This window comes from Pungitius pungitius, chromosome 15 (genome assembly GCF_949316345.1).
Source record: "Pungitius pungitius chromosome 15, fPunPun2.1, whole genome shotgun sequence".
In the NCBI taxonomy this organism is placed as follows: domain Eukaryota; kingdom Metazoa; phylum Chordata; class Actinopteri; order Perciformes; family Gasterosteidae; genus Pungitius; species Pungitius pungitius.
Genome location: NC_084914.1, coordinates 2,038,553 through 2,061,359, shown reverse-complemented (window position 1 = coordinate 2,061,359; position 22,807 = coordinate 2,038,553). Strand labels below are relative to the sequence as shown.

At 47.4% G+C, this 22,807-nt stretch overlaps 3 protein-coding genes across 3 annotated transcripts; 1 reads left to right on the top strand and 2 right to left on the bottom strand.

Moving 5' to 3' along the window:
- Positions 1 to 1,621: 1,621 nt before the first annotated feature.
- bfsp2 (beaded filament structural protein 2, phakinin) lies at positions 1,622 to 8,203 on the top strand. The gene is made up of 7 exons (XM_037458874.2): positions 1,622 to 2,041; positions 4,262 to 4,344; positions 4,606 to 4,762; positions 5,543 to 5,704; positions 5,848 to 5,976; positions 6,586 to 6,827; positions 6,937 to 8,203. The coding sequence occupies exons 1-7, from the start codon at positions 1,622 to 1,624 to the stop codon at positions 7,001 to 7,003; spliced, it is 1,260 nt and encodes a 419-aa protein (XP_037314771.2). The 3' UTR covers positions 7,004 to 8,203.
- klhl18 (kelch-like family member 18) lies at positions 8,203 to 15,849 on the bottom strand. The gene is made up of 11 exons (XM_037459376.2): positions 15,821 to 15,849; positions 15,539 to 15,738; positions 14,882 to 15,012; positions 14,670 to 14,810; positions 14,060 to 14,258; positions 13,828 to 13,988; positions 13,509 to 13,645; positions 13,048 to 13,270; positions 12,393 to 12,497; positions 10,638 to 10,749; positions 8,203 to 10,263 (listed from the first exon to the last, which is right to left on the bottom strand). Exons 2-11 carry the CDS (start codon positions 15,725 to 15,727, stop codon positions 9,877 to 9,879), a joined length of 1,785 nt encoding a protein of 594 aa, XP_037315273.2. The 5' UTR covers positions 15,728 to 15,738; positions 15,821 to 15,849; the 3' UTR covers positions 8,203 to 9,876.
- A 62-nt stretch (positions 15,850 to 15,911) lies between these two features.
- puf60a (poly-U binding splicing factor a) lies at positions 15,912 to 22,786 on the bottom strand. The gene is made up of 11 exons (XM_037458178.2): positions 22,602 to 22,786; positions 21,693 to 21,788; positions 21,004 to 21,078; positions 20,867 to 20,917; positions 20,176 to 20,337; positions 19,811 to 19,903; positions 19,219 to 19,432; positions 18,353 to 18,537; positions 18,161 to 18,275; positions 17,596 to 17,801; positions 15,912 to 17,520 (listed from the first exon to the last, which is right to left on the bottom strand). The coding sequence occupies exons 2-11, from the start codon at positions 21,768 to 21,770 to the stop codon at positions 17,221 to 17,223; spliced, it is 1,479 nt and encodes a 492-aa protein (XP_037314075.2). The 5' UTR covers positions 21,771 to 21,788; positions 22,602 to 22,786; the 3' UTR covers positions 15,912 to 17,220.
- Between the last annotated feature and the right edge of the window lie 21 nt (positions 22,787 to 22,807).

Genomic DNA, 22,807 nt, shown 5'->3' with positions numbered 1-22,807 from the left:
TTTAATGTTGCTGTCCATTCACTCCACACTAGCAGCAGCTGCAGCGTTCACCCCTACAGTACATTCTCAAACACATGCTGCTTGAATGGTCTTTTTTAAATAAGGAATAAAAAACACGACAGTTATCATTAAGGTGCAAAAAAAGGTCATATTCCTCCCATCCTCACCAACCTTGTCAGTAACTTCATAAAAGTCTTTTAAATGATTATACGCCGTCTCTTCGCTACACGCTGCTGTCGCCTCCATGCATTTGCTGGTGGCTGGTGTTTTTTACGCTACTTGTTAAGGTGTGTTTAGGTGTGTTTTCTATAGAAATGTGGCCCCCCCATTGACCGATGTTAACCTGAAAGAACGCGCCGTTCATAGACATCAGAATGAACACGTTCAGTTCTTTACATATTTATCATCAAATGTCACCACTTCCTGTGTCACCTGCTGCGTTTACGAACTTCCTGCCTGAACATCTGTTCACTCGTCATCCATCCATCTCGTCCTGTGAGAGACAGGAGACACATGGTTTCAATGAGAGGACACACCCATGAGGGTAATGGCTATGATAAGTGATTTATTATATGGTATATATATGTATGTATAAATATATCCCTGTAAATCCCAGGAAGTACACATGGAGCGAGGATCAGCTACTCCACAGAAGCCTCTGAGATCCTTCATCATTCTGTCGACTCCTTTAATCAGCGTCACATGACAAGTCATCAAGGTCAAAACATGGGAAGCAGTCAACGTGTTGTTGTGGGTCGTTTCCAGCATAAAACCTATAAAACACATAAAACTATAGATCCATTTCCATTTGGCCTTGTTTTCCAAAAATACAAAAATGTCTCCATCTCTATGTGTGTGTCTCTATGTGTGTGTGTCTATGTGTGTGTGTCTCTGTGTGTGTGTCTCTGTGTGTGTGTCTCTATGTGTGTGTCTCTATGTGTGTGTGTCTCTGTGTGTGTGTCTCTGTGTGTGTGTCTCTGTGTGTGTGTCTCCATGTGTGTGTTTCTATGTGTGTGTGTCTATGTGTGTGTCTCTATGTGTTTGTCTCTATGTGTGTGTGTCTATGTGTGTGTCTCTATGTGTGTGTGTCTCTATGTGTGTGTCTCTATGCGTTTGTCTCTATGCGTTTGTCTCTATGTGTGTGTCTCTATGTGTGTGTCTCTATGCGTTTGTCTCTATGCGTGTGTCTCTACGCGTGTGTCTCTACGTGTGTGTCTCTATGTGTGTGTCTCTATGTGTGTGTGTCTATGTGTGTGTCTCTATGTGTGTGTCTCTACGTGTGTGTCTCTATGTGTGTGTCTCTATGTGTGTGTGTCTATGTGTGTGTCTCTATGTGTGTGTCTCTATGTGTGTGTGTCTCTATGCGTTTGTCTCTATGCGTGTGTCTCTATGTGTGTGTCTCTATGTGTGTGTCTCTACGTGTGTGTCTCTACGTGTGTGTCTCTATGTGTGTGACCCCCCCCCCCCCCCCCCTGCTGACACAGCTGACACAGAAGGTTCCACACAGAGGTCCCTGCAGCACAAACCTTTCACAACAAAGGCGGCCATGTTTCCAGAACTCCGTCCTCCCATAAATCCCGGAGCGGGCGTCAGTGGGAGGTTTGACCCCCGAGAGACCAGCATGCCTCTGCCCCCCCGAAGCCGCTCCTCCTTCCTGGCCCCGCCGTCCTCCGAGCGGCCGGCGCCGTCCTCCTGCGGCCGCGTTGGTCCGACCTCCCGCGGTGTCTTTGTGGGCTCCGCCCCCCCTACGGGGGGGGGCTACAGCCTTGGGACCCGGGTCTCCCGGCGGGCTCTGGGCATCAGCAGCGTCTTCCTGCAGGGGATGAGGAGCAGCGCGGCGCCCGTGGTGACGCGGCCGGCCGGCGCGGCGGTGGCCGGCGGCCTGAACATGTGTCTGATGGAGTACAGGCACAAAGTGAGAGCCTTGGAGCACTTGAACCAACAGCTGGAGGAACACATCCGACTGAGCCTGGACCGCAAGGCGTCCCGAGCCGGGGCCTGGGGGCCTCTGAGGAGGGAGTGGGAGGACGTCTACCGACAGGTGAGCACAGGTGCATGAAGGTGTCGTATCAACAGGAAGTTAGCAGTGATGAATGGCAGCCCACAGATAACGGACTGTCTCCATGGCAACATGTTGTATGCTTGTGTAAGTTTATACATGTGTAAATGAGTGTATTTGTGTGTGTGTGCGTGTGTGTGTGTGTGTGTGTGAGAGTGTGTGTGTGTGTATGTTTGCTACAGGAGCAATGCTGGGGTTTAGTCTCTTGCCCAAAGACACATGGACATGTGGGTTAGCCTGGGATCAAACCACCAACCCTCTGATTGGAGGACGGCCTGCTCCCCACACACACACACAGTGTAGACACAGTGTAGCCAAATGACATGTAATGTAATGTAGACTGTAGGTGTGTGTACGCTTTACACCCAAGTCCTGCCAGACAACATTCAGTACACTGCTCACTTCCATCCACATGACATCACTTCTATCCACATGACATCACTTCTATCCACATGTCATCACTTCCATCCACATGACATCACTTCTATCCACATGACATCACTTCTATCCACATGTCATCACTTCCATCCACATGACATCACTTCCATCCACATGTCATCACTTCTATCCACATGACATCACTTCCATCCACATGACTTCACCCACATGACATCACTTCCATCCACATGACATCACTTCTATCCACATGACATCACTTCCATCCACATGTCATCACTTCCATCCACATGTCATCACTTCCATCCACATGACATCACTTCTATCCACATGACATCACTTCCATCCACATGACATCACCCACATGACATCACTTCTATCCACATGACATCACTTCCATCCACATGACATCAATTCCATCCACATGACATCACTTATATCCACATGACATCACTTCCATCCACATGACATCACCCACATGACATCACTTCTATCCACATGACATCACTTCCATCCACATGACATCACTCCTATCCACATGACATCACTTCTATCCACATGACATCACTTCTATCCACATGACATCACTTCCATCCACATGACATCACCCACATGACATCACTTCCATCCACATGACATCACTTCTATCCACATGACATCACTTCTATCCACATGTCATCACTTCCATCCACATGACATCACTTCCATCCACATGTCATCACTTCTATCCACATGACATCACTTCCATCCACATGACATCACCCACATGACATCACTTCCATCCACATGACATCACTTCTATCCACATGACATCACTTCCATCCACATGTCATCACTTCCATCCACATGTCATCACTTCCATCCACATGACATCACTTCTATCCACATGACATCACTTCCATCCACATGACATCACCCACATGACATCACTTCTATCCACATGACATCACTTCCATCCACATGACATCAATTCCATCCACATGACATCACTTATATCCACATGACATCACTTCCATCCACATGACATCACCCACATGACATCACTTCTATCCACATGACATCACTTCCATCCACATGACATCACTCCTATCCACATGACATCACTTCTATCCACATGACATCACTTCTATCCACATGACATCACTTCCATCCACATGACATCACCCACATGACATCACTTCCATCCACATGACATCACTTCTATCCACATGACATCACTTCTATCCACATGACATCACTTCTATCCACATGACACCACTTCCATCCACATGACATCACTTCTATCCACATGACATCACTTCTATCCACATGACACCATTTCCATCCACATGACATCACTTCCATCCACATGACATCACTTCCATCCACATGACATCACTTCCATCCACATGACATCACTTCCATCCACATGACATTCTATTACAGCACAATTGGCAACTTTTTTTAATTTTCAAATGTGCTACAAAAATACATTTTGATTGACTGATCAACTGTTGTGTGTATATCAGGAATCAGGAAACGTTTGTTGCCATCATATGTCAGACATACATGGAATTTGACTTGGCGGTTGGTGCATGACGGCAGACAGTACAACGATGAAAACAGACAACGTAGTGCAGCAATAAGACAAAAGTATAATAAAATATATGCTATGGGTTAGTAAGTTAAGAAATAAAGATAAAATTAAAAATAACGATAAAGTGCACCAGCTAAACAGAGTGTGTGTGTGTGTGTGTCTGTGTGTGTGTGTGTGCCCCTGCTGCTGCCAGGCGCTCTCAGCGCTCTAATTTGCTGTGTTTCCTGCAGGTCAGTGAAGCGATCCTGGACAACGCTCGACTGATGCTGCAGACGGAGAACGTTCAGGCCAACGCTGAGGACTTCAAGGAAAGGTCACAGGACACACACACACACACACACACAGAAACACACAACGACATACTCACAGACACACTGAAATCTATTGATCCCTTCTTGAGCAGCCTGACATCACATAACAAAAGTACTAACTTGTACCTCTGTCATGCAGGTTTAAATTAGACCTCGGCTAGACCCGGTATAAGGTCCGAGTTAGACCAGGTCCGACCGGGTTTAAGTAGACCTGATTTAGACCAGGTCTGGGGGCGGCATTGACGTGTGCCTTGGTCGTGCAGGTTTGAGAATGAGCTGCCCTTCAGGAAGGCAGTGGAAGAGGAGATCAGCTCTCTGTACAAAGTGATCGATGACGCCAACCTGACGAAGGCGGAGCTGGAGGAGCAGATGGAGAACATGAGAGCTGATCTAAGGAACCTGGAGCAGAACCACGAGCAGGTTTAATAAATCAAGCTCTTTCCTCCCATATAGCTCAGCTTCTGCACACAGTAAATCATTCAAATTAAATAAAGGCCCAAGCTGATGCAGCTTTAACTTTTAAAGTTTCAACTTTTTAAACAAAAATCTAAATTTAGTTTTGTTTAAAATTCACTAACAACAAATGAAAAAAAAAAAAAAATGAACTGATAATAATACAGTATAATATAATGGTAATAAATATAATAATTTACATTATTTCATGAATTTGTTATAACAAGTAAAGTTCAAGGAGACTTTAAACAAAGATAGAATCTTACCTTTCTACTTCCTGCTCGCCAGTGATTGTGCCTTTGTGTCCGTTAGCCATCTTGTATTTCTACATGGGATGGATTGAATTGTCAAAATTAGCATGACTCATGCATGTTAATGCAGTTCTACTTTGAGGCTGGTTGTTTGTGTCGTCTGGATGACTCACACTGTAACATGAAGGCATCTCAGATGCTTCTTTGTAGCTGCTGCAGATTGACGTCAACATGCGTCTCCTCCATCACAACAGCTTAGTGGAAGTGGAGTCGATCCCTAAACACTGCAGTGTCTTTTACTAATCTTCTTCCTAAGCCATCTTTCCTTGACGGTGTGACATTGTCACAGAGGTCAGGCTATAGTGGTTTGGAATAGATGTTAAGAGGTCATCCAGCCCAGATATTTTCTACGTCCGGTCTGTGAGTTGGGCAACTTATCTACTTCCTGTCCATCAGTCATGGGACTTTTGTACATCCTATCCTTCTGTCCTAACAGGACGTGCGAGTCCTCTACAGTCAGATGGCAGGAGTTGAAGTGGACAAATCCGATGCTTCCATAGAAACCAGTCTGGACCAGATCCTGGCCTACATCAGGAGCCACTGGGAGAAGGTGATGGAGAGGAATCGAGCGGAGACGGACAGCTACCTGGAGTGTAAGGTGAGGATATTTCAGCTGTGCAGGTTCATTTTTTTATTTTGTATAGGTGTGTCCTCTCACTTTGTCCATTTTTGTGTGTTGACGATGTGTGTGTGTGTGTGTGTGTGTGTGCGTGTGTGTGTGTGTGTGTGAGTGTGTTGCAGGAGATGCAGTGTGTTAGTAGCAGACTGAGTCCAGAGGAGGAGCAGGTGGAGACGCTGAAGGCCGAATGTCACGATACCGGCTGCAAGATCCAGAGTCTGCAGGCCGAGACAGAGTCCATCAGAGCGCTGGTGAGAGTAGAGCTTAGATCAATAGCCTCAATCGATAGCTCCTATCGATAGCTCCTACCAATAGCCTCCATTGATAGCTCCTACCAATAGCCTCCATTGATAGCTCCTACCGATAGCCTCCATTGATAGCTCCTACCAATAGCCTCCATCGATAGCTCCTACCAATAGCCTCCATCGATAGCTCCTACCAATAGCCTCCATCGATAGCTCCTACCAATAGCCTCCATTGATAGCTCCTACCGATAGCCTCCATTGATAGCTCCTACCAATAGCCTCCATCGATAGCTCCTACCAATAGCCTCCATTGATAGCTCCTACTAATAGCCTCCATTGATAGCTCCTACCAATAGCCTCCATTGATAGCTCCTACCAATAGCCTCCATTGATAGCTCCTACCAATAGCCTCCATTGATAGCTCCTACCGATAGCTCCTACCAATAGCCTCCATTAATAGCTCCTACCGATAGCTCCTACCAATAGCCTCCATTGATAGCCCCCACCAATAGCCCCCATCGATAGCTCCTATTGGCCTATTGGGTACCCCGCGTCTACAATAGCCTTGATCAATGCTCCAAAGCCTCCTTCCACCTTGCTGTTATGGTCCCACAGAGACGCGGTCTGGAGAACTCTCTGGGCGATGCCCGGCGCTGGCACGAGATGGAGCAACAGAACCTGGGCTCGCTGGTGGCCAAGCTTGAGGCGGAGCTCTCCGATGTGCACGGCGAGATTGAGGAGCAACGGCGCGACTACGACACGTTGCTGAGCAACAAGCAGCGCCTGGAGCAGGAAATTGGCATGTACCACGGCATCCTGGACGGGGAGGAGAGCCGCTTCCATACCGCAGATCTGCAGTGAGTCCAGCGGATCATGTGACGAGCTTGAGATGATGAGATTAGATGATGAGACAGTTGTTAACACATCCATTACTGAAAAAATCATTCAAAGCAATTCCTCCTCCAGATGTCCAAGTCAACATTCAGAGCCTGAGGGGGCAACCGGTGGTTCTGCTCCTCCAGGCCCTCAATGAACCCCTTGACCACCTAGACCTTCTGAACCTCCAGGACCCCTTGGACCACCAAAACCCACTTGACATCAAGGTTCTATTGGACCTCCTGGACCTACTCAACCTCCTGAGCTCCATGATATCAAGGAACTTTAAGTACCACTTGGAGCTCCAGCACTTTCTGGGCCACCTGGATCTTCTGGACCTCCAGGCCCTCAATGACCTCCGGGACCCCCTGGATGTCCAAGACCTCCTGGACCTCATGGTCCTCTTTGACGTCTTGGACATCCAGGACTGGTGATCCCAGGGGAGGATCTGAGGAGTAGTTTGAATTGGAGGGTTTTCTGCCTGGTGCTGTGTGCAGGTGTGAGTGTGAATGTGGTGTGATTTCAGAAGAGGTCCTTAGGGTAAACTGGTTTCCACAACATCCGAAGACCTAACCTGAAATGGTCAAGGTTGTTGAGGACTACATCTTAACAGAACCAGCAAACCCCGTTGGTCGCATGGTAAACGAGAAAATGCACCTTCACAGCTGTAATGTCACAGCTTAGATTCCACCTGTGTAATGGTTAAAGACGCTATTAAAGAGTTCATAAAATATGAATATGTTTAGCTGTGATAATCATGAAGCCAAATCGGAAAAGCCTTCCTAGTAGCTTTGAACCGACTTTCACCACATGCGCTGGGGACGAGAGGGCGGAGCAATGCATGTGTTGGGCAATAACACCGGGATTGGTGATGATGAGACAGGATCTCCGGTAAGTAGTGTGGTTTGCTGAGGCATGGAGGTTCTGGCCGGGTCTCAACCAGTCCCTAAGCTGAACGGTTTTCATGACGTATGGCGGTATAACTGTCAAATATAATTATAGATTTATAAACTATCGGGAGTGTCTCTAAGAATGCTGTCGAGGACAGTCGGGTCCCTTTCAGGATCTATTCAAATGAATAGGTTTGTGATTCCGGGTTTTGTTTCAGGTTAGCTTGTTATAGAATGAACTTTGAGTTCATTTTAATTAAACCATCTATTCAGATTTATTTTGACCACAAAACCCACCATGTTAACAGGTGAGACACGTTGTCACAGGTGAGACATGTTATCAGGTGAAACGTGTTATCACAGGTGAGACATGTTATCAGGTGAAACACGTTGTCACAGGTGAGACATGTTATCAGGTGAAAAGCGCTGTCACAGATGAGACACGTTACACAGGTGAGACACGTTAGCAGGTGAAAAGCGTTGTCACAGATGAGACACGTTATCACAGATGAGACACGTTATCACAGGTGAGACATCACAGGTGAAACACAGGGATGACAGTCTCAACACAGCTCGAACGCACGTTTAGAGCCTTTTCATTGGTTCATAGCATCCTTTAAATTGACAGGTGTGTTTGACCCGTGTCATGTGACATCAGTAATCTGCTTCTCTTAATGTTTCAAAATAAAAGCTTTCAAAGGTGGCTTTATGTGGAGTATTTTTTTACACAGAGTCTCAGAGCTGAGATCATTGTGTTTGCATCATAGGTGATACATATAAAAATGTTTACTTCATATCAGACATTCTCCAACAGCAGGTTAACATTTATTAATCCATTTTCTTTTTCTGAAAAGGTACCAGTGAACAGTCTCCCCTCAGTAGTTGTGGTATTTGGTATGAATGTATGTTGGTACATTGATGTCCATAAGACAAACATGTTTGGATTCAAAGACACAAAAGTAGTTGTTGCAAATAACTCAAGAATGTTGTTCTATAAACTGGAAGAGACCTTAAATAGAAAGGTCCACATAGAAGACCGCTACTTTTCTAATCTCTCCACTGTTCATGTGAGCTTGAAGAGCAGTCTTAGGGCGGCCTCCAATGGTCTCACGTGGTAGAAGAGATTTTTTTTCCTCTTCAACCTTAGATAATGACAAGAGTTTAATTTAAAAAATAAAAAGATATGAGTACGTTACGGTCTCTGCTTGATTGTAGAATTGATCAGTGATCAATAACAATCATTCTTCACACACGAGAATAACATTATTGATTACTGTGACAGTTGAATCAGGAAACCGTAGCGTTGTTATTGATCTCTAAACCTCTAACCAATCAATAACATCACATCACTGTGGATGCAAGGAGGCTACGGCGATGAATCAATAACTCTCAGTTCATTGAAATTTGATCAAAAATGTTAGTTGATGAAAATGATTTAATCAGAAATACGTTAACATTTTAGATTCATTCTTGAGCCTTCACTTCATGGTCATCGCCTTCTTCAGCAGGTCACGTGACATTAGCCGGGAGGTCAATACCGAGGCAGCCAAACGCTGTGTGTAGAGCGGATGAGCCCTCCTCGTCACCGTGGTGACAAGAGCGCAGCGTAAACGCCAGAAGAAATGAGCCTGTTGAGCAGCTCCTTCCCGGGAACTAGAGCATGGTGGAATTAGCAAGCTAACAGTAGCTAGGTAACTTATCTCCTCCAGACCGAGGAATCATCAGACGGTGAACACTGGTCCGCCCGACCAACCGCAGAAAGGAAAAGACTAATCAGTAGCCGGACATTCCACTCCATGTACAATACGGTTTTTAATTCAGTGGTCTCATGATTAGACGTGTTTCTGTGTCCTGTCAATCAAGCGCTTTGATTACAGTCAAATCGATGAAACCCGGTCCTCCGGTTCCAAGTCAGCAGCTTTGTTTTGAGGAAGGAGAAACTTCCCGATGTTTTTTTTTAAATCAAGTATAAAATCAATATTCATCAGTTAATCAGTCCTTTACCTCAATGCTAGCAGCGGGCTAGCTCTACCACCTTTACCCACAATCCCACAAGGCCCGGTGTCAGTGTGCAGGTCGGAGCCGTTGTACCGTTAAAGCTCAGCGTCAGTATTAAATCCTCCACTTGGAATGGCTGGTTCTAGGTGGGCTGCAAAGGGATGCAGCCCACCCCGACCCCCCCCTCATGCCAGCCCATGGGGGTCCTGGAGGTCCATCGGTTGGAGTCGGGGTTGTACATCTCCACCGAGCTGAGGTTGGACTGCCCGTCGTAGCCGCCCACCGCGTACAGGCGCCCCGAGGTCGACACCAGCGACACTCTGCTGCGCCGCGTGCTCATGGCCACCAGGAGGCTCCACTGCCCCCCCACCGAGCTGTACACCTCCGCGCCGCTCAGGAAGCCCGAGCCATCGTACCCCCCCGCCACGTACATGTGACTGCCCAGAGCTGCAGCGCCGTGACGGCAACGCTTGTTCATCATGGCCGCCGCTGGGTGCCAATGGTTGGTGTGGTGGTTGTAGTACTCCACCTGCAGGGCAGAACATATACACATATAGTAAATACATTTACTATAGAAGGACAGAACATCAAACAAATTGAACATATTCCTCCATTTACTGCAATAAGACACTGATGTAGTACTCTCAGTAGGTATCATTGGTTATAAATAGTTTCTCTTTTATCGACTACGCCTTCGGGTACATATTTCTAATGAAAATGTCTATAAATAGATAATAAGTTAAGTGTTAAGCCCCTCCCACTGCTCCAAAAAGAAAGGAAAATGAATGATAAAATCATTGTCAGGAGATAATGGATTGCTACCTTAACGCATTCTTTAAATGTTCCCAACTCTACTTTAGACTCATTTATTTGCACCATTTCACCCTCGACCTTCAAACTGACCGTGTTGAAGATCTGCAAACCGTCATGGCCGCCAGAGACGAAGATGCGTCCGTCAAACATTGTCACACCGGCAGCACTCCGACTCGCACTCATTTCTGTCACCACGGTCCACCTGCAGTGGATTCAATACTTTAATAAGGTAGGAAGAACAAAAACACATCTAGCAATGTAACATCAGGCTGACAAATGGCCAGGACCTCTTAATATGCTAACATCAGGTTCCTCTATGAAGCTAACATCAGGTCCCTCTATGACGCTAACATCAGGTCCCTCTATGAAGCTAACATCAGGTCCCTCTATGAAGCTAACATCAGGTCCCTCTATGGAGCTAACATCAGGTCCCTCTATGAAGCTAACATCAGGTCCCTCTATGACGCTCACATCAGGTCCCTCTATGACGCTAACATCAGGTCCCTCTATGAAGCTAACATCAGGTCCCTCTATGAAGCTAACATCAGGTCCCTCTATGAAGCTAACATCAGGTCCCTCTATGGAGCTAACATCAGGTCCCTCTATGGAGCTAACATCAGGTCCCTCTATGGAGCTAACATCAGGTCCCTCTATGGAGCTAACATCAGGTCCCTCTATGAAGCTAACATCAGGTCCCTCTATGACGCTAACATCAGGTCCCTCTATGAAGCTAACATCAGGTCCCTCTATGAAGCTAACATCAGGTCCCTCTATGAAGCTAACATCAGGTCCCTCTATGAAGCTAACATCAGGTCCCTCTATGAAGCTAACATCAGGTCCCTCTATGAAGCTAACATCAGGTCCCTCTATGAAGCTAACATCAGGTCCCTCTATGACGCTAACATCAGGTCCCTCTATGAAGCTAACATCAGGTCCCTCTATGAAGCTAACATCAGGTCCCTCTATGAAGCTAACATCAGGTCCCTCTATGAAGCTAACATCAGGTCCCTCTATGAAGCTAACATCAGGTCCCTCTATGACGCTAACATCAGGTCCCTCTATGAAGCTAACATCAGGTCCCTCTATGAAGCTAACATCAGGTCCCTCTATGGAGCTAACATCAGGTCCCTCTATGGAGCTAACATCAGGTCCCTCTATGGAGCTAACATCAGGTCCCTCTATGGAGCTAACATCAGGTCCCTCTATGGAGCTAACATCAGGTCCCTCTATGGAGCTAACATCAGGTCCCTCTATGAAGCTAACATCAGGTCCCTCTATGGAGCTAACATCAGGTCCCTCTATGAAGCTAACATCAGGTCCCTCTATGAAGCTAACATCAGGTCCCTCTATGAAGCTAACATCAGGTCCCTCTATGAAGCTAACATCAGGTCCCTCTATGAAGCTAACATCAGGTCCCTCTATGAAGCTAACATCAGGTCCCTCTATGAAGCTAACATCAGGTCCCTCTATGAAGCTAACATCAGGTCCCTCTATGACGCTAACATCAGGTCCCTCTATGAAGCTAACATCAGGTCCCTCTATGAAGCTAACATCAGGTCCCTCTATGAAGCTAACATCAGGTCCCTCTATGAAGCTAACATCAGGTCCCTCTATGAAGCTAACATCAGGTCCCTCTATGAAGCTAACATCAGGTCCCTCTATGACGCTAACATCAGGTCCCTCTATGGAGCTAACATCAGGTCCCTTTATGAAGCTAACATCAGGACCATGTTCAATGCTAACGTCAGGCCCTTTTATGAAGCTAGCATAAGACCCATGTATGACGTTAGCGTAGCTGTTAAACTATCGCCTGGCCATGAAGCTAAGCTCTATTAGCTAACTCACCTGTCGGTGTCTGGCGAGTAGCACTCCACAGAATTCAGAGATGATTTTCCGTCGTAGCCACCGCACACGTAAATATTACCGTCAACCACAACCGTTCCCATGGCGCTGAGAATGACAAAATGTATTATTACTAGGGCTGTCAATAGATAAAGAAATTAACCAATTAATCATACAGTTTAAATCTTACAAGTAATGCGTAATCACTTTAGAAAGCGTTTATTTTAGACACAGTAATTTAATTTGTTATTTTAAACACAAAACTACTCCCATGTGATCATGTGGAACATGTTGAATTAGCGTCTCTTCCTGTCGTCCTCGTGCACTTTGCTCTCATCTCCATCACTTAACGACCAACAATGTCCCCACATTCAGCAGGACGTTTCCAAACCACTGTCCTTTGGGGACACAGTGGTGTCCTCTGCAGACTGTGTGCCGCGCAGGGTAACGTTACATGTTGAGATGGAAGTAGTCTAGCAGCTAGCTTAGCCTAGCAGCTAGCTTAGCATAGCGGTGCTTTAAGTGATCCGTTTGGCTCTCGTCCCCCTTCTGTTTGACCCGTGGAGTAACAGTATTACTGGTCTACGGTCTCAGGATCAGTACAAATCCGTGCTTTGATGATCCGAGTATTGATCTGTGTGTAGATCCAAATATTGACCTGCGCTGGCTGTTCATGCTGGAAACACGTGTCCAGCAGTCCGTCTCCGGGTTGTAAACCTCCACCGTGCTTAGACGTGATTGGCCGTCGTATCCACCAATGGCGTAGAGTAGCCCGTTAACGACAGCCACGCCCACTCTGCTGCGAGCTGTTCTCATTGGCTGGCAGCGCTCCCAGAAGTTCCCAACGGGATCAAACATCTCGACCACGTTTAACGAGTCACCTGTAAAGAAAAACATGTCAGCTGGTAGACTAATCAAGTCATCTGAGATCACAAAGGGCTCCGAGCAGCGTAAACCTTCATCAGTCAACGCAACTTTTCAAGTTATAACCGCTTTATTCGCACGTAGACTTCTAAGACTTAAAGAAGCATATTTACACACGCAGCCCTTCCCCCCATCATCTTATGTCCAACATACCTTGCAAATGAATGTGTCTGATTCTGAGCGGTGATGGTGTACCTGAGCTGTTGAGTCCTCCCACAGCGTAGATGAGTCCCGTGATGGACGTGCAGCACCTTTGTCTGGTCTTGAAGGCGGCCAGGTGAGGACGACGTTCTGGCATCAGGTGGAAATCTTTAGCTTCATCCACCAGATCTCTGAGAAGAAACAGGAAGCATAGCAGAGTCCTGATTCAGAGTGAAGACTCAGAATCAAGGCTCTGAGTCAAGAATCAGAGTCAAGAATCAGATTTGAGACTCAAGAGACTCAGAGTCAAGAGTTAAGAGTAAACCACTAGTTTTCTTTTTACGGTTTTATAAAATGTCCCTTTTTGTCTCACCTGCATTTATGGCAGCAGCGCACCAGCTCCTCCTGCTGCACTCGGTCCGACAGGAACTGAGGTCGACACAGAGGAAGTCTGATCTTTGACAGCAGCTCCGGCAGCACCGGTTCCCTCAGATCCTGGTCATGATGTACCCAGGCCAGCACTGCCTCGAACACCTGCACAGGTACAAGCCAATAAGTAGAGGACATACACCTGCACACGTCTCTCACTGCTTCAGGTTTCTCACCTGCTCCTCTGCTTTGATGTTGAGTTCATCACAGCCAACCAGCTCCAGCAGCTCCTCCGCCCTCAGACCCAGAAACTCGTCGGACACAGAAACCTCCACAAAGCGCTGATGGAGGAAACTGTTGGCCGAGTCGTACAGAGTGGTGCACATCATGGTCTCTGCAAACTGCCTCACCCCCAGACAGTTCTTAGGGTGTAATCTAAGCACCAGGGGCCAGCAGACAGGAAGACAGACAGAAGCAAAACGGGACGGAGAGTGAGAGACAGAAAGAGAGACAGAGACAGACAGGTTAGCAGTCATTAATCTCTAGTAGAAAGATGTCATTGTGCGTTCGATTTTAGCTCAGTTAGCAGAACTGTGCTAACTGCTAATGCTACTATCAATCGTTTACAGTACCTGCAGAAAACAAGTGGCGTCATGTTTTCAGGTCACATTGTTCCAATTCAGATAGTAACGATTCCTTAAGGAAATGTCGTCTCCTGATCAAATGCACCAGGTAGTCTGGACTGAACTACATGCTCCACGGGGCACTTTGGATAGTTCTAAATGACCCAGTAAGTGGTGCTGGGAGGAATGGGAGCGTACTGGGCGGTATGTTGGCGTCACCCACCTCTCCTGCAGGAAGGAGCAACATGCGTCTTTAACGCTCTGCAGCTGCAGGAAGCTGGAGCCCATCAGCAGGGACTGGACGTTCTGCTGGTCGATGGCAACATGGCCGCTGTAGGCAAAGTTGATCAGAGCCTCCAGAGCACTGAGAGGGAGACGGGCACTGGTTAGACTGGTGAAGCTGCTGTGGGAGACACGGTACTGGTTTTTGGTTACCTGGGATCCATGCCCTGCATCAGGATCTCGTCTTGTTTACACTCCACCATGTCCATGGTGAACATGGCGTGGAAGTACGGGATGGAGGCTGCCAACACAATCCGGTGAGCGCTGAATTTATGACCTCCGACCTGAAGGGGACAAGGGTTATTCCCACCTGTAGTCCCCTTATATATACTATAATGTTCTATATGAAAAAACATATTCACCTTTACAGTGCTGTCTCTTTTAAATAATGAAACGTTTTCTAATAATGCTTGCATATGTTTACTGTAGTAGTATATTCAGACTGTGCTATATGTACTTGTACTGCAGAAAAGGATTTGAATACAGTAACACTTGGTACCATATCCCTCCGCTGCAGCACAGTGACAGAAACTAGTACCCATTCTGGGCATTTTAAAATACCGGAAACACTTGCAGCCCTCTGCTCTGTGATCACCATGACAACACGATAGTCAACCTGTAGCTACGGTTCAAAGGTTAGCTAAGCGAGTAGCCTCTGACGTCACCAACCTGTCAGTACTGCCTGTTGGCTTGTTTTAATAATCCGCGTTTAGCATGTTATTATCATCTAACATTACACGCTTACTGTTAGCTGACAGGCTATTGACTAGCTAGCAGGCTAATCCCGGCCTCGAGCGTCGTCAGTATTACCTTGAGGGTGACGTCACAGAGTTTACCCTGACGTCGGATCTCCTCCATGACGACATAACCTCGTGCCGGTAGGTCGTGCACCGAGAAGTGAACTATATCCTCGAGCTCTTCGCAGAGAACGTCTCCCATCGTCAGCAGGAGCGGCGGAGTGGCACGGATTGAGCCCAACGAGCCGCCGTACGCGCGCATCCGGTCGCTACCTTCAAAATAAAAGGCACTTCCTGTAACTAATTTCTCCTGTGCGTAAACTTCTCCGACACTGAAACACTGCTGGGATCTCACCTGCTGCTTCACACCAGAGCTTCTTTCCTCTTTGAGATGGATCAGCTGGATTCTGTCAGCGCTCTCTGCCTCTCAGTCCTTTCTGCTGCAGGTGATACCGTGTCGTGGTCTTTGTGTTCACCCATTAAGCAGAGATAACAGATGCTGTGCTGATCAGTACGACAGAAGATCTTCATCACCTCACCATGAAGAGAACAGATGTTCTTAAGGAGCTTCTTGGAGGGGTCCACCAGCTTGTGTTTCTCAAATGACTGTGACTCATTAATGAGCTGACACACCAAACAGCTTCCTCCCAGTGCAGAAATCACAGGTCACATCTTCAGGTCCAGCATAGCAGTGATCAGCAGGAGCAGGTTGGAGTCCACCCGTCTTCAGGTCCCCCACCAGATCTACTACCATGGTGCTCTTCCCCAGGACAGGCCTCTGGGTGAAGGTCTGTCTACACAGCATACATCACGTGTCATTTAGCTGACGCTTTTATCCAAAGCGACTTACATTATAACACATGCGTTACATTTTGTCTGGGGAGCAATTAGGGGTCAGGTGCCTTGCTCAGGGACGCAGGGCAGCTGGGATTCAAACCGCCAACCTTGTGGCCCACAGCGCATCACGCTACTCCATGTGCCACCAGAACCTGATGACCTCCTTGCTGCTCCATTCCGCCTCTCAGTGATGTTGAGTCACCTGCATTGCATGCTGTTTTGCACCTGTCCTTGGGGGTGCACACCTGGATTGGGCGGAGTTTCAGGTTTCACTGCATTCCAGTGAGTGTCTTCGTGGGAGAGAATCATCTGTCCTTTACGAGCAGCATTAACAACAGCAGTGAGCCTCAGCTACAAGATACCATGTAACATTCTATATGTTTTATTAAGGATGAGCAAGGAGCTAATAATACAATAACTATGAGGTCAATAAAGTGATGGATGAATGACAGGACAGAGCCGATCAAACGGCAGCTCCAGGACACCTGAACACACCGTCGACCTCCAGTTGGAGTTTGGATGACGTTGCGTTCAGGAACGCAGGATCACAGCTCGTTAGCTGGGCCACCTAGCGGCCACGTCGGCACATATTCAGCTCTCCTAAACATCTCCTTCAACAACAAGTCTTAGTTTCAATCATCACGTCGACAATCGCAACCAGGTGTCTTTAATTGAATCATTTTAGAAGGCTTCCTGATAACTAATTTGATTGTCGATTTCAGGCCTGCGTGTCTCGTTTTGTCCTTTTTGTTCTGTCAGTGTGTCGTTTGGGTTCTCTTGTGGTGAAACATGATCCCACTGGCGTCCTCCCGGTGAAACAGTGAAAACGCCTGTGATTAAAGGCCAGGTCCGTTGGCCTTCCTTTTGGGGAGCTGTCATGTCGGCCATCTTTCACACACTCCATCCTCTGTGTGTGTTCTACGCCGTCAGGTCGCCCCGGTTGAACCCCTCCCTTTCGTACTCCTCCGCCACCACCTGGCGCCCGGCGTACCACCGTCGGTTCAATGCCCGGGCGGCCCGGCTCATCTCGGCCGCCTCCGAAAACTCCACGAAGATCTTGACGATGACGTCGGCGTCGTCCTCCTCGCCCTGCCGCTCACGGTAGACGACCACGCGCCTCACCCGCCCGAATTTGCCGCACTCCTCGGTGACCTCCGCCTCGAGGTCGTCGTCGATGTCGTCGGGTCCGACCATGTTCCTCAGGACCATCACGGTGGACTAAAGGGGACCAGAGAAACCTTTACAACTCAGGGACCGCATGATCCCCCCCCCTCCATGTATTTAAACCCGTACCTCCTGCTGGCGGAGAAGTTTCCTCATCACCGCGTGTTCCTGCTCGCTGAGCGGCTCCATGGCTCCGCCCCTCGGAGCCTTCTGCTGTAGCTCCTCCTCCTTCCCTTTCGTCTTCCCCTCAGGGGCAACAGAGGCCGCCGGGGCCGGGGCCGTCACCGGGTTCCCCAAACCCACCTGAGACAGTCCGGGTCGAGCCAGGGTCACATCTGAAACAGACAGGAAGCATGTGGACAGGAAGGTTAGAGGGGCGGCGTTGGTCCGGTTCATGGGGAGCTGCCCCAGACTGCTGGAGAAGAAGTGCCTGGTGGGTGCACTGGTTTCACACACCTTTACCTCCCTCTCCAGGGACATTTTTTTACTAACCCCACCCCCTGCAGTATGGAGTATTGGACCATGCAGAAATAGCTGCACGCCCATGAACCACATGAGGTCCTACTGAGCCTCCAGCTGGATTTAATACCTGCTGCTTACTTACTGCTACGCAACGATTTAAGGACACGTTTTATTTGGGAAGGCATTGGAGGGGGTTTAAATGTCTGTGGGCGGGACCACAGGCGTTTTATACCTGTGGTGACACCTGGAGCCTGAATAGCCATGACGGCCTGAGGAGGTCCTCCCAGCTGCTGAGAGAGAAGAGCTGGTCCAGCCAGAGCTTTGAGCACTGATGCTCCAACCGACTCCTGAACGCACCACAGAACACATAAATTAATATACAAGATGGAGCTACATACACTAATTACTGCGCTTCTTGAGCTACCTGAGCATTGATCTTGGCGGCGGCGGCCATGGCGGCGGCGGGGGGGAGGAGTCCTCCAGTCACGTTCGGTGTGAACAGAGGTACAGGAGGAGTCACGGCCTTGCCCACCCTGAGGTACTGGCCCCCCAGGTCAAAAAGGTTCATGGAGGAAACGGCGTCCAGAGCAGACTGAGCCCTATCGTACTCTGGAACCATCACAACCATTAGCTGGTTAGCTTCAGTAGAGAACAGGATGTAGCCTCAACAGCGCCACCCTCAGGCTGCCCTTTTCATTACATTACGCTTCAGATAAAGACCTTCTAAACCTCTGGTATATACCTAGTATATGTCTGCTATATCATTTGAATATCTTTAGTATATATATATATATATATTAGTGCTGTCAAATGATTCAAATTAATCATGAATATTTTTTCCCCATAATTTCTATTTCATTTTAATGCTTTTATCAACATGGAACTTGGCTTGATTTATGCAAATGTTTTATTTTACTAAAAAACAACAAACAGTTTTATAAGATGATAAAGTGCACATTTGAGGTGAACAAGGACTCAGTCTGTAGTGCAGTTAAATCGGGGCTTAATATTGAACAAAGCAGTCAGGCCTTATTTCAGAAACAATGAACCCTAACAGTGAGGTTACCAATAAGAGGTGAGTCTACTACTTCTTTGCTTTCAGCAGCTCCTCAAACAGACAACAGCATTAACAGTCACCCCCCCCCCCCCTTTAAGAAAACGTTAAAATCGCTTCATAAAAAGTATAAAATGGGTTTGCATTAACGTCGTAAATAGCGCGTTTAACTGACAGCACTAATGTAAATATGCATGTATCTCTGATGCATTAGCCTGGTCGTCATTGGAGCTCACCGACAAAGCCGAAGCCTTTGTGGCGTCCGCTGAGCGGCTCCCGGACCAACGTGCACGACTTGATCCTTCCGAAGGCTTCAAAGACGCTCTTGATGTCGTCGTGGGAGAGGTCGGCGTGAACCGACGCCACGTAGATCCTGTTAAAGGCACGGGCCTCCTCGGCCAGCTGGTCGATGATTGGCTGAGCCTGGCCGATGTTACTGGGCCTCCCGACCTGCAAGTCCACAGGAGGGAAAGAGACACGCGATGATGGACAAGTCCTCACGGGGAGGACTGTTTGTACTGGTCAGTGATTGTTTCGACAGGTTAGGACTGTTTGTACTGGTCAGTGATTGTTTCGACAGGTTAGGACTGTTTGTACTGGTCAGTGATTGTTTCGACAGGTTAGGACTGTTTGTACTGGTCAGTGATTGTTTCGACAGGTTAGGACTGTTTGTACTGGTCAGTGATTGTTTCGACGGGTTAGGACTGTTTGTACTGGTCAGTGATTGTTTCGACAGGTTAGGACTGTTTGTACTGGTCAGTGATTGTTTCGACGGGTTAGGACTGTTTATACTGGTCAGTGTTGCTACATGGTTTAAACTGCACTGACCTTGATGTTTCTGCCTCCCAAGACGATGGAGTTCATCTGTTCCAGAGCCAGCTGAGCTGCTTCTGGCATCTCATACTCGACGAAGGCAAAACCCTTGGAAGACACAAGCATTAGAAAGATTTACTGGAGCTTCAACGAGCAAGAAGAACCGAAGGAAGCGTGAAACATTCCCGATGAGCTCAGAACCAGCCGCTTGCGGTTTTTCTGCTCCACAGTCCTTCAGCTCCTTTAAATCTAGATTAAAGACTTCTGTTTGCTGCTGCCTTTAATCAACACATTGTTCCCCCGCACCACCATCCGGCCCAAGAACCACAGGGACCGGAGGAGGACAGAAGATGAGGGATGAGAGAGTGTGGCAGCCCCACCTTGTGTTTCATGGTGACCGAGTCCCAGGACATGTCGATGCTCTTGATGGGTCCGAAGGGAGCGAAGGCCTGTCTGATGGTGTCTTCACCCAGCTCGTAGTAGATGGAGCCCACGTAAACCCGACACATGATAGCCAGAGCTCTCTGACGCTGAGCTGCTATCTGAACACCAACAGCATGGTTGAAGGAAACCACCAACAACCAACTGGTGAAGGGAACTCCAAAGCTGCTTGTCATATTTCATATTGTCACACAGTGGTGACATGGTGGTATTCTAGTGTGGTGGTGTCGTGGTATGGGGCTATGGAGCTATGGTGGTATCAGGAATCAGGAAACGTTTATGGAGGTATGGAGGTATGGTGGTATGGAGCTATGGTGGTTTGGAGGTATGGGGCTATGGTGGTATGGGGCTATGGAGCTATGGTGGTATGGTGGTATGGAGCTATGGTGGTTTGGAGGTATGGGGCTATGGTGGTATGGGGCTATGGAGCTATGGTGGTATGGTGGTATGGAGCTATGGAGCTATGGTGGTTTAGTGGTAGGTTGGTGTGGTGGTAGTTTATACAATATACATTTTTAAACACACATCAAATCCAGAAGTATATCAACACAATAATGCAGATATTGAGGGCTCGGTCCAGATGCATTGTGGGAAATGTAGGCTCTGCTGCCTCACCAAAGCTGTACTTACCGATTGTAGAGGAGACAGAGCATCGCCCAGGCCCATGGACAGAGACGCCACCTAGGAGACAGACGGAGAGTCAGACAGCCCAGGGCTCAGTTTGAATGCTGTTGTCATGGTTACATCATGATGGACATCTTGTCTACCTGCAGGCTGCTGAGCTTCTGAGTCTGTTTGATGAGGACACTGTTGATGCTCTGCTCCATGCAGTACTTCTTGGCCTGCAGACAGGAAACAACAACCAATCACGGACCACCGCACACGTAAGTGCACAAAAAGATGTTATGCCAGGAATCAGCTGTTCATACGTATCAAACATGGACCAATTTAAATCGAGATGTTACTGGATTCGCTCAGCTGACGTCACTACAGCCGCTGCGTTGTAAGCGGAATCCCAGCAAATTCAAAACCAGAATGAGGGCAGCCGTGTCTGCTGATATCACAGAGCTGAGGAATCTCCAACCTGGATTTTAATACCAAAAAGGAGATGATAGACAGCGGGGGTCTCCCCCACTGCTGTCCCCTGTGTGTGCAGGCAGCCCCACCCCCGACCCCCCCCGACCCCTCAAGCTGTAAACGCTTGACAGATGTTCTGCAGATGCTGCAGTGACACAATCATAGACGCTGTTGCAGAAAAAAGGGAGCTTCTAGTGAAGTGAGCTAATAAGAACCATTACTCATTGCTTTTATTACCATGTGACTGTAATGCACCGGGAGTTCAGGTTTAATTATTTAACTTGTTCATTTTGTTGCACCTTCAACTTCCCCCCCCCCACACACACACACACACACAGTGAGGGTTCAGGGTGGAGAGGGGCGTTGGGCTGTGTGTTACCCTCTGCAGCGCCTCCTGCTGGTTTGGGGTGAGTGGAGGAAGGCCCAGCTTGGTGGAGGTCCTTGCTGGGTTCTCCATGATGAGAGCTGCCACCACCTGTGGGTGCCACCAGCAGGTGAGCAAAACAAACACTCTCAGGAACCTCAGGAAAACTGAGCATGTAACTGCTATTGCTTTCTATTGTTTTCATATTAGCTTCTATTGGTTTGCATTTCATGTCTAAATGCCAACTGCTTGTCATCTGCATCAAGCTGCTTGTTCCTCCCTCACTGAGAGCAAAGCACTCGACTAGATCTCGACTTTTTTAAATGGTGGAAGGAGCTCTGTGATGACATCAGGACCACAGAGAGCATTTACATCTTCAGACTAAAGACACACCTCTTCAGAATAAACCTCCACTAAAACACTCACACACTGTAGACCTTAAACTGGACTTATAATGGATCTTATCTATAACTAGTTGTACATCGGCTTATTTGATGAATTTACACTTAGTTTCTTGTTCTTCTGAGTTTGTTGGTTGAAATGCTCTTATTGTAAGTCGCTTTGGATAAAAGCCTCAGATAAATGTAATGTAAATAGTCATAGTTTATATGTGACATATATATATTAAATTTTATGTGTAATTTATTCTATACATATGTTAAATCTATCTTTATTCTATATATATTTTCAAATATTCCTTTTTGCCTAAACATGCTCCAGGAATTCTTCCTATAGATCATAGTAAAATATATCAAATTAAATAATAAATAAATCGATAAAGGACATCCATCATTCCAGTTCGTGGTAATATCGAAACATGCCATTTATTATTAAATAATAATTCGCTTCATTTATAGAAATTGAAGTTCTCCCATTGGATCGATCCATAATACCATGCATATATAACCTGATAACACTACCTACTTCCGATCAATAAACCCGATAAGAAGCTTTGCATCGGATCATCTTCATTGATTTTGGTTCGTCCGGTTCCGCTTGTTAGCATTAGCTTAGCATGTGTCCACCGGGGTCCGTACCGCGGAGGCTGTGCCCGCGACGCAGCAGCTGCTGTCCCGCGGAGCCCGGACCGCCAGCCCGTCTGATGGTGGTGTTCGTCTCGCTGCGGCACT